The sequence below is a fragment of the Sinocyclocheilus anshuiensis genome, unplaced genomic scaffold (assembly GCF_001515605.1).
Source record: "Sinocyclocheilus anshuiensis isolate Anshui unplaced genomic scaffold, SAMN03320099.WGS_v1.1 scaffold354, whole genome shotgun sequence".
NCBI lineage: Eukaryota > Metazoa > Chordata > Actinopteri > Cypriniformes > Cyprinidae > Sinocyclocheilus > Sinocyclocheilus anshuiensis.
Window position 1 is genome coordinate 951,907 of NW_015544195.1, and position 14,190 is coordinate 966,096.

The 14,190-nt window shown below is 38.5% G+C and overlaps 1 protein-coding gene across 1 annotated transcript in view; it reads right to left on the minus strand.

The window, feature by feature from the left end:
* Positions 1–7,600: 7,600 nt before the first annotated feature.
* The window catches only part of LOC107696699 (alpha-ketoglutarate-dependent dioxygenase FTO-like), a 157,760-nt gene continuing 151,170 nt past the window's right edge, over positions 7,601–14,190 (minus strand). The window contains exons 9-10 of the mRNA XM_016497160.1: positions 9,202–9,342; positions 7,601–9,065 (exon numbers count right to left, since the gene is read on the minus strand). Of these exons, the coding sequence (XP_016352646.1) occupies positions 9,059–9,065; positions 9,202–9,342 (148 nt within the window). The 3' untranslated portion in view covers positions 7,601–9,058. The remainder of the gene's footprint in view (positions 9,066–9,201; positions 9,343–14,190) is intronic.

Genomic DNA, 14,190 nt, shown 5'->3' on the forward strand with positions numbered 1-14,190 from the left:
AGACAGACAGACAGACAGATAGATAGATAGATAGATAGATAGATAGATAGATAGATAGATAGATAGAGTATTTGCTAGTTCAAATGCAGTTGTTAACATTAAAGCAACATTTGTTGGTTCAGTGCTCATTGATATACTGCCATAAGAGTCTATTTGAGAACAAAAAACACCAAATCAATTCATCACCTCTATTTACAGTAATATTACTGCTTTCATTCTCTTGTATTGAAATGTAAACTGGGTTGAAACATTGAGCCACCGCTGAGAATAAATGCAGCGGTCAGACCAAAGCAACCAGGCTGCCGTGTATGATCTATAATTGACTGAGATGATAAACGTGTGCGTCTGTGTGCTTTCGGCTACTGCTGTCTGACAAATGACCAAACACAACCTTTAGAGCTGACCTACACAAGCCGAGGAGGGGCGAGAGGTTGGCTGATGTCAAAAGAAAAACAATGAGTGGAACAAAATCGATGAAACTAGCGCAACCATCACTCCACCAACGAGGGACGTTAAACAACGACTGCGCTGCCGGGCAATTACCATAACTGGAGTGAGAGCGTATGTGTATTTGTGTGTTAGTCCCTCAGGAATTCTCCAAGCCACTTTTGATTAGCACATATGCTTAAACCGATACAAAGTGACTGTGTGTGTGTGTGTGTGTGTGTGTGTGTGTGTGTGTGTGTGCATGCATGCATTCAGGCTTGCACAGATCTGATCTCCCATCATAAACAGCTGACAGTGGGTCTTCCTCCCGAACCCAGAGAGAAGGTCATCACAATGTGAGTGTCTTTAGTTTCTGATAGTCATTTTAGATTATTTATTTTTTAAATCATTATTTTTTTTTATAAAGCAATCATTTTAATATTCTCTTTTTACTTAACCGATTCTCTTATTTTTAGTCCTCTTCCTCCTGGTGTGCATGCATGCATGTGTGTTTATGTGCGAGGCTGTCTTCATTACCATGTGTGCTTTTACAGACGAGGGTTGATCGGTCAATGCTGTGCACTTTATTTATGAGTAAAAGGAGACAGATGGAGCGGGGCAAGGTATTGACGAACCATTGCCTTTAAACAGGAATCAATAGGCAGGGAGGGGCCGAATGACACACACATTAACTCTGTAATATGAGGGGATATGAAATCACTGATCTCACTTGCTAGGGGCTTAGCCTGTCCTGTCTCTCTCATCTCCCTCCTTCTATTGCCATTTGTGGATTAAGTAAAATAGGGGTGCAAGGTTGAGATTAAACAGTGGAGGAATGCGCTAATCAAGGCTATTCATTAGCAGAAAGGCGTGCTAGCATTATGAGTGTCAGTGACAGGATTTCACCCCAACACAAAATATGAACTAAAGTTATTAAAACGGTTTTCGTCAAACTAACAAAGTATAAAAGTAAATATAAGCATTTTTTTTAATTATTAAAAATAAATAAACAACTGAAATAGGTTAGAGTACTAAAAAAACTGTAAAACGTAAATAAATAAAAGCTGAACAGACATAAATTGACAAAAGTGCATAAAATGACTAAATCTTTAACTAAAATGAAACCTGAAAATATAGATAATTTGAAAATATAAACAAATAATAATAGTATATTGTTAATATTATTTCAATCATGACAACTCTCGGAAGATTTTAGCATGGTGATGATATGACAGTGTTAATGTATTTGGTCTTGGCAGAAGAGATCTGCTACGCTGCTGCTGAATTGCTGCTGCTGTTGGTTATTGCTGTAGTTGTAGATTATTTCTGCTGCTGCTGCAAGCAAGTCCAGGAACTTGCTACTGCCAGTGCATACGGCGATACGGTGCCGTGAGCATTTAAGACATACCGCTGCTGCACAAATAGCATATAAAATAACCCCGTAGCAGATCTACAGTATACAGGTGGAGCTGGGGGAGGTGGAGGGTTTCAGAGAACTCTGAAAGCACGCTGCAGGAATCTCTAGTGAATGCTAGCCAGCCATATAAATGCAAGACAGTAAGCTCATTGGCTGGATATGCAGCATGAACCAATCAGCTTGTGCCAAGTCGTTTAACTCTGAATATCATCGGTTACGTTAAGAACTCGTTGCCTGTGCCATCTAGAGTTTCATGACTGAACTATATATTTATATTATTAATATTAACAGTATATAAGTAAATTAACAATACTAAAATGACATTAAATGCTAGTTGAAATCCAAAAATTCCTTTTCATTTGTTTGGAACTACTGGAGCAGAAAAATTAAATAAATCAACTGGCCATATTTTGTCTGAAATATAGGTTATTTTGAACTTTTTCCGATTAACTGATGTACTTCACCCAAAAATAAAAATCCTGTCATCATTTATGTCATCACGTATGTCATTCCAAACCTGTATGACTTTCCTCTGTGGAACACAAAATAAGATATTTTGAACGCCACAGGATTTCAGTGTTGTTCTGGACCCCATTGATTTCCATTGTATAACAAAAAAACATAATACACAGAATTTTCTTTTTTTTAATTATCTTCTTTTGGTTCCATAGAAGAAAGTAAGTTATACAGGAATGAGGGTGAGCAGATGATGACAATTTAATGTTTGGATGAACACTTTAATTATGCAGGCTGTGAAGAACATGCACAAAATTAGGATTAGTTTAGTAAAATAATCAGAATGTGGTGATAGGAGAATGAATACAAACAGTGTTTTAAAGGAAGATCAATACCAGCTCAATACATTTATGGTCATATAGCAAAGGGGTATCCTAACCAATGCAATTTAGAGATTAATAGAAGGACACTACAAAAATCAGTTTATCCTTCATAGCTCTAGAACGCATAAATGAGCGATGATTACAGTCCAGCGTTCACAGAGAGTCTCAGTGACAGGTCATCTTCTTTCTCTAAGGACTTCCCTATATAAAATAAAATCACCCTCCCCTTTCCCTTTTCTCCTTCTCTGTCCTCCCCTTCTCTCAGAGCAAACAACCTTCACTCCTCTTGTTATTAACTAAATATGAGCACTTTGACCGGGGGACAAAAATTCAATATTTTCCCCACCAAATATTTAAACCAAGCAAATAAACAGACAAATAAATAGGTCTCCCAGGCGACCTGGGCGAGTGAGGAGGGCGGGATGTAATTTGACGGGCGAGTTATTTGGGAGACTGAAGCCCACAGCTATTCAGGGGCTCATTTCAGCACCTGTCAATCAAGGAGCAGAGAGGATAGTGTGTAGGTGTGTGTACGACTGTGAAGTGGCCAAGCGCACATACACTCTCTTCAAGGTCAGAGCAGATAAGGTGAATATCGTACCTGATGAATATATCACCCTCTCCTTCTTCATCTCCTCTCGCAGGCCTATCGAAACATCTTAATTCCCCACTAATAGCCGGCTTCATCCATCCTGTGTCCAGAAAATGCATTAAACATGATAAGAAAGAAAGAAAGAAAGAAAGAAAGAAAGAAAGAAAGAAAGAAAGAAAGAAAGAAAGAAAAAGAAAAAGAAAAAGAAAGAGAGAGAGAGAGAGAGAGAGAAAGGAAAAAGATTTGAAATAGGAGATCATGGAGCATATGTGCAGACACACACAGGCCAGCAATATTATGAAGGCCTTTCATCCATATTAGATGAGTTGCAGATGACTCTATTATGTCAGGCTAGATTGAACTGAAATAGAGAGTGAGAGCGAGAGAGAGAGAGAGAGAGTGAGAGAGAGAGAGAGAGATAATGCAATAAACCCACTACTTCTCATAAAACAAACACTTATAAACACCAGTGCTGCACACATCATACAGACAGTCTTCTTGAACTTTAACCACCTCAAATACAAATGGTTGCAGTACTCAGGCTGGGGAACTGTAGTGGCTTTGGTGTGTTTGAGGTTTTTGGGGCCAGTGGTGGCCAGTGCTGTGGGACAGGACAGGAAGTGGGTCATACAACATGACAGGCACTTCTAAAGTGGTCCCTGAGACCAAAGCCATTGCAGAGTGGAAGGACTTCAGAAGGCCACCGACCCCCCCCACACACACACGCACTGTATCTCTCTCTGGAGCGCTGCAAATACATTTCTAAAGTCAGGTCACAGCAGAGTTTAGCAGAATGAAACTGTCAACAGCACAGACACGCACTCATTGGAATCCTTTAAGACAGATCACAGCAGTGTCCCTTCACTCAAGTGCCAAAAATGTGCTCCAAGAGTTTCACATCACTATCAGCGCATCAGTCAAAAGCCAGATCCGTTCCATCTGAGAGCCGTGGATCCTCGCATCCTGTAATGAGCAAACTAAGAGCCTCTGTTCTCAAACTGGGTGAACCACATACCTACACTGGAGGGAAAAAAATCAATCCTAATCAGTATCTTTATTTTTTTTTTTTTCTAGTAAAAATGTCTAAACATCCGTAAACTAGATACATTTGCACACAATGTAAATTGTGTAAGATATTAAGAGATTACATCTTGAATTCTTACCACATTTATGCTTTATGCATAAATCTCATTAAATCTAGTTTGATTTATGCTCAAAACAACAATAAAGGTAACTCATGATATATCCTCTGTGAACAATTCTATAACTGGTAATATTAGTCTCATTTTCTCATTTAAGGCTTAGATACACTTCTATTCAAATGATTTTTAAAATAAATTAACTGTTTTCAGAAGTGACAGTAAAGACATTAATAATGTTATAAAAGATTTCTATTTGAAATAATTGCTTAAATAAGAAAGTTTCTAGAGCACCAATTGATCGTATCAGAATGACTGGATCATGTGACACTGAAGACTGGAGTAATGACTGCTGAAAATTCAGCCATCTCAGAAAAAAAAGTCTATTTTACAATATATTAAAATAGAAAAAAGTTATATTATTTCACAATATTAGTCTTTTTACTGTATTTATGATCAAATAAAAAGAATCCTTGGTGACCATAAGATACTTTAATGCAAACTTTTGAATGGAGTTTGTTCTCTGAAAACAAGCCTATATTTTATCTTATTAACCTAATTATCAACCTTCTATTAGCCTAGCATATTTTTATCATATCTCTGTTGCTGACATTTTATAAAAGTACTAACAACACACTTTAACAATACTGAAATCACTATAATGCACAATTTATGATCTTCTCCTGTACTATGGGGCCACGGTTGTTAATATCAGGGGGTCACAGGGCTATTATTCCCCATTGCTTAGGCAGCCATGACAGGCTTGAGTGGCCGTTTAACCCACACAGCACTGAAGAGTGTTGTCATGGCAGCATCAGGCAGTAACCATGAGGCTCATGGGTCTGACAGGTCCACTTATTGCTGGTACACTGGGAGAACTGCATTATGTGTTCATCATGTGGACACACACATACGGTGCTCTTGGGACTCGCTGTCTCACTGAATAACTCACTCTTCAGTCTGTGTAAAGATGTGGACTCATGAGAACATGTGCACACACACTCTCACAATCTCAAGTTTGCTATGATATTGTCTACACGTATCAGACATCTGCTTTTTTGAACAGAAAAAAAAAGACAAAATTATTCTCTCTTACAGGACAGAACACCTTAAAATTTCAATGATGCCAGAACTTTCTTCAACTCACCTATATGACTTTCTTCTGTAGAACACGACAGGAGATCTGTGAAAGAATATTGCTACTGTTTTCCACACAATGAAAGCATGCAATAAACACAAGCTGTCAAGCTATAAAAAGGAAAGAAGAAACACCATAAAAGTGGTTCATATAATCATGTGCTACATAAGTCATGTCTTATAAAGCTATACATTAGTAGAGAAAATAAAAGGCAGAAATTTATATTGTTAATCACAGAGAACATCCACAGTCATTACGAGGACAACAACGGTAGTCTGAAATGCAAAGTCCTAATTTAGTAACTTACATGAAAACAAAACACAATGGCTGTAAAATTCATATTTGAGCTATGACTGTGTTTAATTTATGTTGTAAAACAAACTGTGAGCATCTCTTCAGGTAATGTTAACCACAGATTTGAATCATACATCGAAACTTCTTTTCCCAAGGGAAGCCATGACTCAAAAATGCAAATTATCTTCCGGGTTTTGTGACTACAAATTTAACCATTTTATGTTTCTGTTCAGCACAGTGTCGTATAACACATTATCAGTCATAACAGGTATGGATGTATTATAACATTACATTTGTCCTTCAAATCATGTATGTTGTTTGAATGTCACCTCTGAGATGTGATCCGACTTTAACTTAGCTGTCAATCATATAATAAACGGCCTGCCTGTATAGGAAACACACACACACACGTACTTAATTCCACATGCACCTGGTCATCTTCCTCTCACCTACAGTGATGCAAGAGATAGAAACTACCTGTGCACACATGCCTGAAAACAGACTGCGGTGAAGTTTAGAGTGGCCATTCACGATCACCTGCTCACCTGAGGCTCAGCCATCTATCACACCTTCACTGCAGACTAGAGGAAACACCTCCATCCCCTACAGGCAACACACACACACACTTTAATAGAGCTGAGACAAAAGCTCAAATCAGTCTATTTGACCCCATAATAGCTTTGAGGGGAAAAGAAATATATTAAGGGGAAGTCGTGGCCTAATGGTTAGAGAGTCGGACTCGTAACCCAATGGTTGCGGGTTCGAGTCTCGTACCGGCAGGGATTGTAGGTGGGAGGAGTGAATGTACAGCGCTCTCTCCCACCTTCAATACCACGACTGAGGTGCCCTTGAGCAAAGCACCAAACCCCCAACTGCTCCCCGGGCGCCACAGCAAAAAAATGGCTGCCCACTGCTCCGGGTGTGTGTTCACGGTGTGTGTGTGTGTTCACTGCTGTGTGTGTGCACTTTGGATGGGATAAATGCAGAGCACTAATTGTACTAAGAGTATGGGTCACCATACTTGGCCACGTCACGTCACTTTCACTTTAAAGACTGATACAAATACACTTCAGATCAAAGCAGATAAATAGACATCATCTTTCTCACACAATAAATTGAAAGTTTGATCCAGCAGTCTAAAACTTAGAAATCTGAGATACAAAATCTCAGAATTGAACATTTAAAACAATGTAAATAATGCAAAAAATATGCAAGATTGTGCATTTCAAGGTCACCAAATCAAATTTTTGACAGTGACCATGTACATGCACACAAAAGGCCAGATTAAAGTCAATAAACCACATACCAAACCATTCAGAAATTTGTCAATTTTTAAATTTAGACTTTTCACTCCACTTTAGACTTTTCACTCCAATTAAAATATTGTAATTTATAATGAAAGGGGAAAACTTAAATCTAAAGAATGCAAAATAAAGGCATTTTCACTGGTCTCAGACTTTTTGGACCCCACTGTATATAAAATGTATAGGTAACACTTCTATTATTTCATATTAATTCAATTAATTACTCATTAATATATTATATAAAGCTGAAAAGATACATAGGTTATTTATACTGATATAAAATATGTACAGTGCTTAAACATTTGTATCTATCTGAATGCACAATCAAATGATCATCTGTTATGCATTACATAATGTAATAATAATTCCCTGATAACTTTGAATGAAAATTTGAAGAAACTGCTACTAATATACAAATCAAATTCATACAAAAAAGAACAAATACCCATGCACTGATTGATAAACCAGCATTGTATTTTATTTATATCATAACTAGTGCTTTGCACACACAACGCTTTCAGAAAAGCAGAGGGGCTTGTGGTACTCCGGAGAAAGAATACAGGAAAAAAGAAAAAAGAGAAACAATGAAAGAAAGATTATATATATATATATATTTATATTTAAATACCAACCTCACAGCATTTACTCAGCAAGAACACAATATTTGGCAACCAATGACAACTCTAAAACTTCAAAGGTAAAAAACACATTTAAGCATCTTCATCGAATACTATAATATGGATCTTCTGCATTAACACTGATGACATAGAAAAACATAAACATAAAAAGAAAGCTGCTGGACTTCAACAGTTATCCCTTTTTCATTCATCCTTCATTCGTTTAGAGGACATCAGAGTGCTTTTCTTCATCCTTCAATTGTTTAACGATGTTTGAGTGCATTCCTCCCGAAACTGGCAGCATTTCAGACATAGGCAGGCGTTATTAAAAGGTTAGGAGCCAATGAGCAGCGAGAATTATGCGACGCAAGGGGTGTAAGTTCTCTTGGAGAGCTCAGCAAGAGCTGCCTATCGACACTACTCGGCTTGGGAGAGAAACATCTTATGTACACATACACACACATTCATATTCAGACACACAGAAATAAAACCGTCTAAAAGATTACATACACATGTGCGTGCCTCGTACCTACATGCACCTATATAGACAAACATCACTGACAAAGTCAGTCTAACAACTTTTACTTTACCTTCTCCCTACAAACAGTCAGATGGACGCACACGCAAACATTCAAACACACTTTGGGCAAATTCAAACACACTAAATCCCTAGACAATACTCCAGGTGAAAGGCAACGGCACGCATATGACACCCGTTAATGATGATGTCATACACCCCCACAATGTCATATTTCATTTTTACCGACTTTCCCCCTAAAAAGATGGCACACAGACAAACACACACGCATAGAGGAGAAGTGAACTGTGTATACTGTATGCATCTACATAATGTCTGTCCAAAATAAAAATAAAAGCTTCAGAGGATATATGGAGAACTCAACTACATACATTAATGGATATATATAGCTATATTTATGGATAGGTATCATATGCTACTACTGATATTTGTCTATGCATGGTCATTGTAACACTACAGACTCTGTTAAAGTGATAGTAAACGATACTGATGGAAATAGGAAATAAAATGTCCCGTCCAGATGTCACCCTGTATCCATCCTTAAATCGGTCCATTCATCCGAGTGGATCTCAATGTGGTGTGTTTGACGATGAATGTTGGTCTTCAAGCAAGGAAACAAGGAGAAACTAAACAGGTGTGTTGTATTGTTTTTTGGGTTTTTTTGTCACCTGTGATCTCCATCCCGGCCTCTATCTCTTAACATCCACCTCATAACATTCTTTCTCTCCGTTTCTCTCACTCCTTCACTAACACCTCACATCCTAGGAAGAAAGAAAAAACACAAGAAAGTCACATTTTGAGCATTTATGGCTGAACATTCCTTAAGGCAACTTTCGATGATTTTAATAACAATCCCTAACATAAGACATGCGCAAAAACACAGTAACGGTAAGTCACCTCCAGAGAAGCGACTCAACGCGGTTGATGATTTCAGAGAGGTCAAAGGGGAGGGGCATGTCAGGATCTTCATTACTCCAATAGGGTCGGTCGACAGGCGCTTCCTCAGGGGGCAAGGTCTGTGCCAAGCTTGACTGGCATCTATTGGGACACAAAAGAGATCAACAACTTTATTATTAATAGAAAACAGTTATTTTACATCTTTCATAAACATAAAAAAAAAATAAAAAATACTGACTACTAACATTACCAAAACCTCTGAACGGTTGTGTATTTATGCTAAAAATTTATTTACAGTGTAAAATTGATGCGAAAACACCTCCAGGTTACTGCATGAGCTTTCCAGGGAGTGTGTGAATAGTTACTTTCGCCCTAAACACACAAAGAAGTGTGTGTTTGTCTAGGGGCAGTCCACACATTCATTTCCTGATTTCTTTACGGCATACAATAACCTGCCCTAATGACACGTTTATAAAGGAACTAAGGACTGCACAGCTTGTGTGTGTGTGTGTGTGTGGTATGGCATCATCCCCTTGCTCTTCCTTTGAACGAAGCCCCAGGAATGCACTTCTGCAATCCTACAAGAGTAAGCAGTGTAAATCACCTTCTAAACACACCTGGCCAGTGCTGATTAATATCTCAATCATGTACACCTGGGCAGGTGAAGCCTGTGGCTTTAATTCCACAGCAACTTTGATGTTACTGCATTTCATTTTGTCAGCTAATTAATCTACAGTGTGGTTTTCACTAGAATGTGACAATATTGCTTCTCATAAATATGACAAAACTGGGTGTGTTAGTGAGAATGTACAGCGTCTCTGGAAGTGTGTGTGTGTGTGTGTGTGAGAGAGAGAGAGAGAGAGAGAGAGAGAGAGAGAGAGAGAGAGAAAGAAAGAAAGAAAGAAAGAACGAAAGAAAGAAAGAGCCTGCTGTTGTTATGAATCAAAAATACTATAAAAGATGAGTGTGAACTTTTAACTGCACATGAAGAGAAATCAGGTATGTGTAACACTGGCTCAGTAAAAGGGAATTGTTTATATCATCAGTGGTTATTTTAGGGTAGTGAATAGGAATAAATAGTAAGGGTAATGTGAATTTCAACATGCATCAATATACTACAATTAAAAGTTTTGGGGTCAGTATTTTTTTTAATAAATTTACTTTTATTCAGCAAGGAGACATTAAACTTGATCAAATCAAAAGCGACAACAAAGACATTTTTAGTGTTACAAAAGACCTCAATTTCAAATAAATAATGTTCTTTTACACGTTCTATTAATTATTTAAAGAATCCTTTAATTTAAATGAAGGAATCCTGAAAAAAAAGTAGCCTATTTTTTAACTGTAACCTGTTCAGTTCAGTGCCATTAATAGTATTGACACACTTCACCTTTAACAGAGGGGCAAACACTATCCTCACAAGCACACAAAGTTCTCCCACAAACACTTGTCTCAAGCAAACATAGCCTACAGTAAACACTCATCGTCCTCCACTCAAAGACTGCAGCGGTGCCCAGAGGAGGCCAGTGTTATGGATGAGTCTGTGCTGTCCAGTGGTCAGAGGACAGCCCCTCTCTGACACTATTTGTGGTTATATATTTTGTAAGGGCCACTTAATGGTGGAGTGGCTCTCCTGTTAAGTGCTGTCTCTCCAACTGCACCGGCCACATGAGAGGCTGCATTACACGCCGACGGTGGAATTAGCATATAGTACTTCAATATATCATCCTCATACTGCATCAGGGCTTGACAATAACATCCGTTAACATGCACTAAGTACCCTAATGTAGCACATCAGTTCATAAATAATATGAGAGCTTGTTCTAAACACATGCGTGTGTGTGTTTAAACTCTCTCATCATTTACTGGATTATTGGAAGAGACAGAGAAGAGGGAACTGAAGTAAATAGACTATGGTGAAAGAGACCGCAATCATACAAATGAATGCCAGCAATAAATATTCACATAAACATACGCACTTAGAGGGATGGTTTGCACAAACGTGAACATTTTGGCATTGTTTATTATGTTGCTCCAAACCTGTAAATGACCGGCGGAACACAAACAAAGATATTTAACAGAATGTCCATGGTAACAATAAAAAAATACTTTTACAGCATTAATTGACCTTAAGATAATATTTCACCATAAAGTAATATAATGTAAAATTTCAAGTTGTATAAATTAATATTACTGTTTGGGTCAATATTTTTACATTACATTGATCAAAAGCGAAAGTATAGACATTTCATAATGTTACAAAACATTATAATTTAAATAAATGCTGTTCCTTTGAACTTTCTATGCATCAAAGAATCCTGTTCAAGAATCAACTGTGATAAGAAATTTCTTGAGAACCAAATCTGCATATAAGAGTGATCTCTTTCCATACAATGAAAGTGAATGCGGACCAGGAACTATTGAACTCCAAAGAGGACAACGCAACAGCAGAAAATCATAACATTATGTTATATGACAGTATTTCATTAAAAAGAGAGAACATTTTAACTCTTCTATTACTGATCAAATATCTTACTTGACAGCTATAGACACCATCCACTTCCTTTTATGTTCCATGGAAAACACAAGCCATTTCGAAAGACAAGATGGTGAATAAATGATGACAAGATTTAAGGATAAGGATATCGTACAGCATTGTTTGTGGTTAAAATAAACAAAAAATAAATAAAATAAAAAAATAAAAACACCCTCAGGTTGTTCAAGTTGTTTGTTTCCTTTGTTGAGCACAAAAGAAGAATTCGGAAGAATGTTAGTTACCAAACAGTTGTTGGTTGCCATTGACTTCCATAGTATGGAGAAAAAAAAAAATACTATTGATGTCAATGGCTACCGTCAACTGTTTAGTTACCAACATTCTTTGGAATTTTTCATTTTTGGGTGAACTATTCCTTTGTACTGAATCACCTCTGAATCATGAATATGCATAACTGAATCATTTAGGTTACAGAAATTCACATACACATAACCCTGCAACCATCTGACTCCCTATCGCATTTCCACACGCAGCCAGTAGTTAAGAGTAAAGACACAAAGTGTGTGTGTGCACTGTTGGAAGTATATTTGGAAGTGTATGCCAACCATCCGTACAGATTAACCTCTGCGAGATGCAGTCTACCTCTCCCATCTGACCCGTGCTCAGGAAAGATCGACGTTACAATCACTCATTTCAATTTGCTCTGAAACCCTATAACCCTACAGCCAGGCCTGCTGGAATAGCGAGCTAATGTGGAGGGAAGGAGATCTATCACCTCTGTTCTTCTGGGGGGCGGCTCACATACTCCCACCCGACACATTCGCCGCACTTGAACTTCGACTCGGTCCGCGAACAATGCAACGCACACACACGCACACCTGACCTCCCAGATGAAACTAACCACTTTAGCTAAAGTGAGTGTTAATTATGGACAGGCAAATCAGTCAATAAAAGGTTAATGCAGAAGGCAGTGGATAAATTCCTTTAAGCATTGCATCACTAGGCCATCTCTGGGTGGCATGCAAGGCTCTCTCTGTGTCTGATCAATACATTTTACTGTAATGTTCTCTGCATCGATTTCCCTCGCTCTCCGAATCCTCCTCCAACTGAGATAAACTAGAAGAGAGGGGGAGTGAAAAGCAAGAACGAACTGATAAATGAAATGATTAAAACCTCTTTTCAGTTGGACTTTCCCTCTCTTTGACATATCGCTGTGGTTTATAGCACAGCGCTGGACTTCACCTCCGAGGTCGTACATTACCTGCCCCCCACACTTAAAGGAAGTAAAATGCCCTTATTAAACAACATCAGAGCTTCTGCCCACCGCCATTACGCTGATAGATGTAGGGCTAAAATGCTGGGTACACAGACAGGAGACAATGATAATTGCATTAGCCCACCAGGAGATCATTTACAAGCATACAGCTACAAATGGGCCTGTTTGATTAGGACATTAGGGTGATGTTAGCCTGTGCGCTATCCTGTATCTGCATGCGATAAGCGTTATTTGTACGACAGTGTGTCTATACGAAGTCTGTGGTTTGTATACGCCTGCTGTGAAATTTACAGGTATTTAATGGTGTTACTCATATGGGGTGAAATTTTTCGTTCTCATTTCAGGCGCACAGGTGTTAAAGGGTGTGTGTAGTTTTACGATTTTTGGCAGTGATTGGCCCTGTTCAGAGAATGCCATCAAACGAGTCATGCAAAAACAAGTGAGTCGATCATAAATCACGATTTGGCTCTAAGGCCCATGCAAGCAATCACATCTCCAATATAAGAGTACGAACAAGCACACTGATAACATCTTCAACAGATTCTTCAGACAGTCTCATTTAAAACTATAAAAAGGGTTTGCCTGGTTATAAAACTTTGTTTTTTTTTATTGTCTCTGAACTGAACTGGAGACAAATTTAATTAAGATTAAATAAAATTAACTGGTAAAGTTCAAACTGGGTAGTAAGCACTAAACTAAGTTAAATGTATTGCGATATTACAGACTGAATAGATCTGAACAGACATTATCTGTCAATGAGTTTTAGGAACAATAACAACTCAGTTTCATCAAATTTCCTTGTAAGAAAGCAAGTTCCCTTTCGATACTTCACTCGTACTGCGTCTTGCTTAAGACGCATATGGGAAAAAGCCTTTTTTCTCCTGAACTGAAGCCTATTTCATTCACGCAGTGAAACTGCACGGCCATTGGTTCGTGCAGGGCTTTAAAAAACTAACCAATGGCGCGGCAGCTGAGCTGCACGAGCCTATGGCGACGAAGCCCGCCAGAATGGGCGGGGCATCTGGCTATATAAGCGGGTGCTCGCCACAGGATTCTCAGATTTTTTCCATACGGAGGCTGGCGACCTCCTTCAAGATCGGTACCGCTCGACCGCTCAAATCGTTTCAAAGGATGCTGGGCCTCATGGAAGCAGCATCTCCAGTGTTACAGTTGGGTCTGCTGCGTATGCGCCCCCTTCAGCGCTGGTTGAAACAACAGG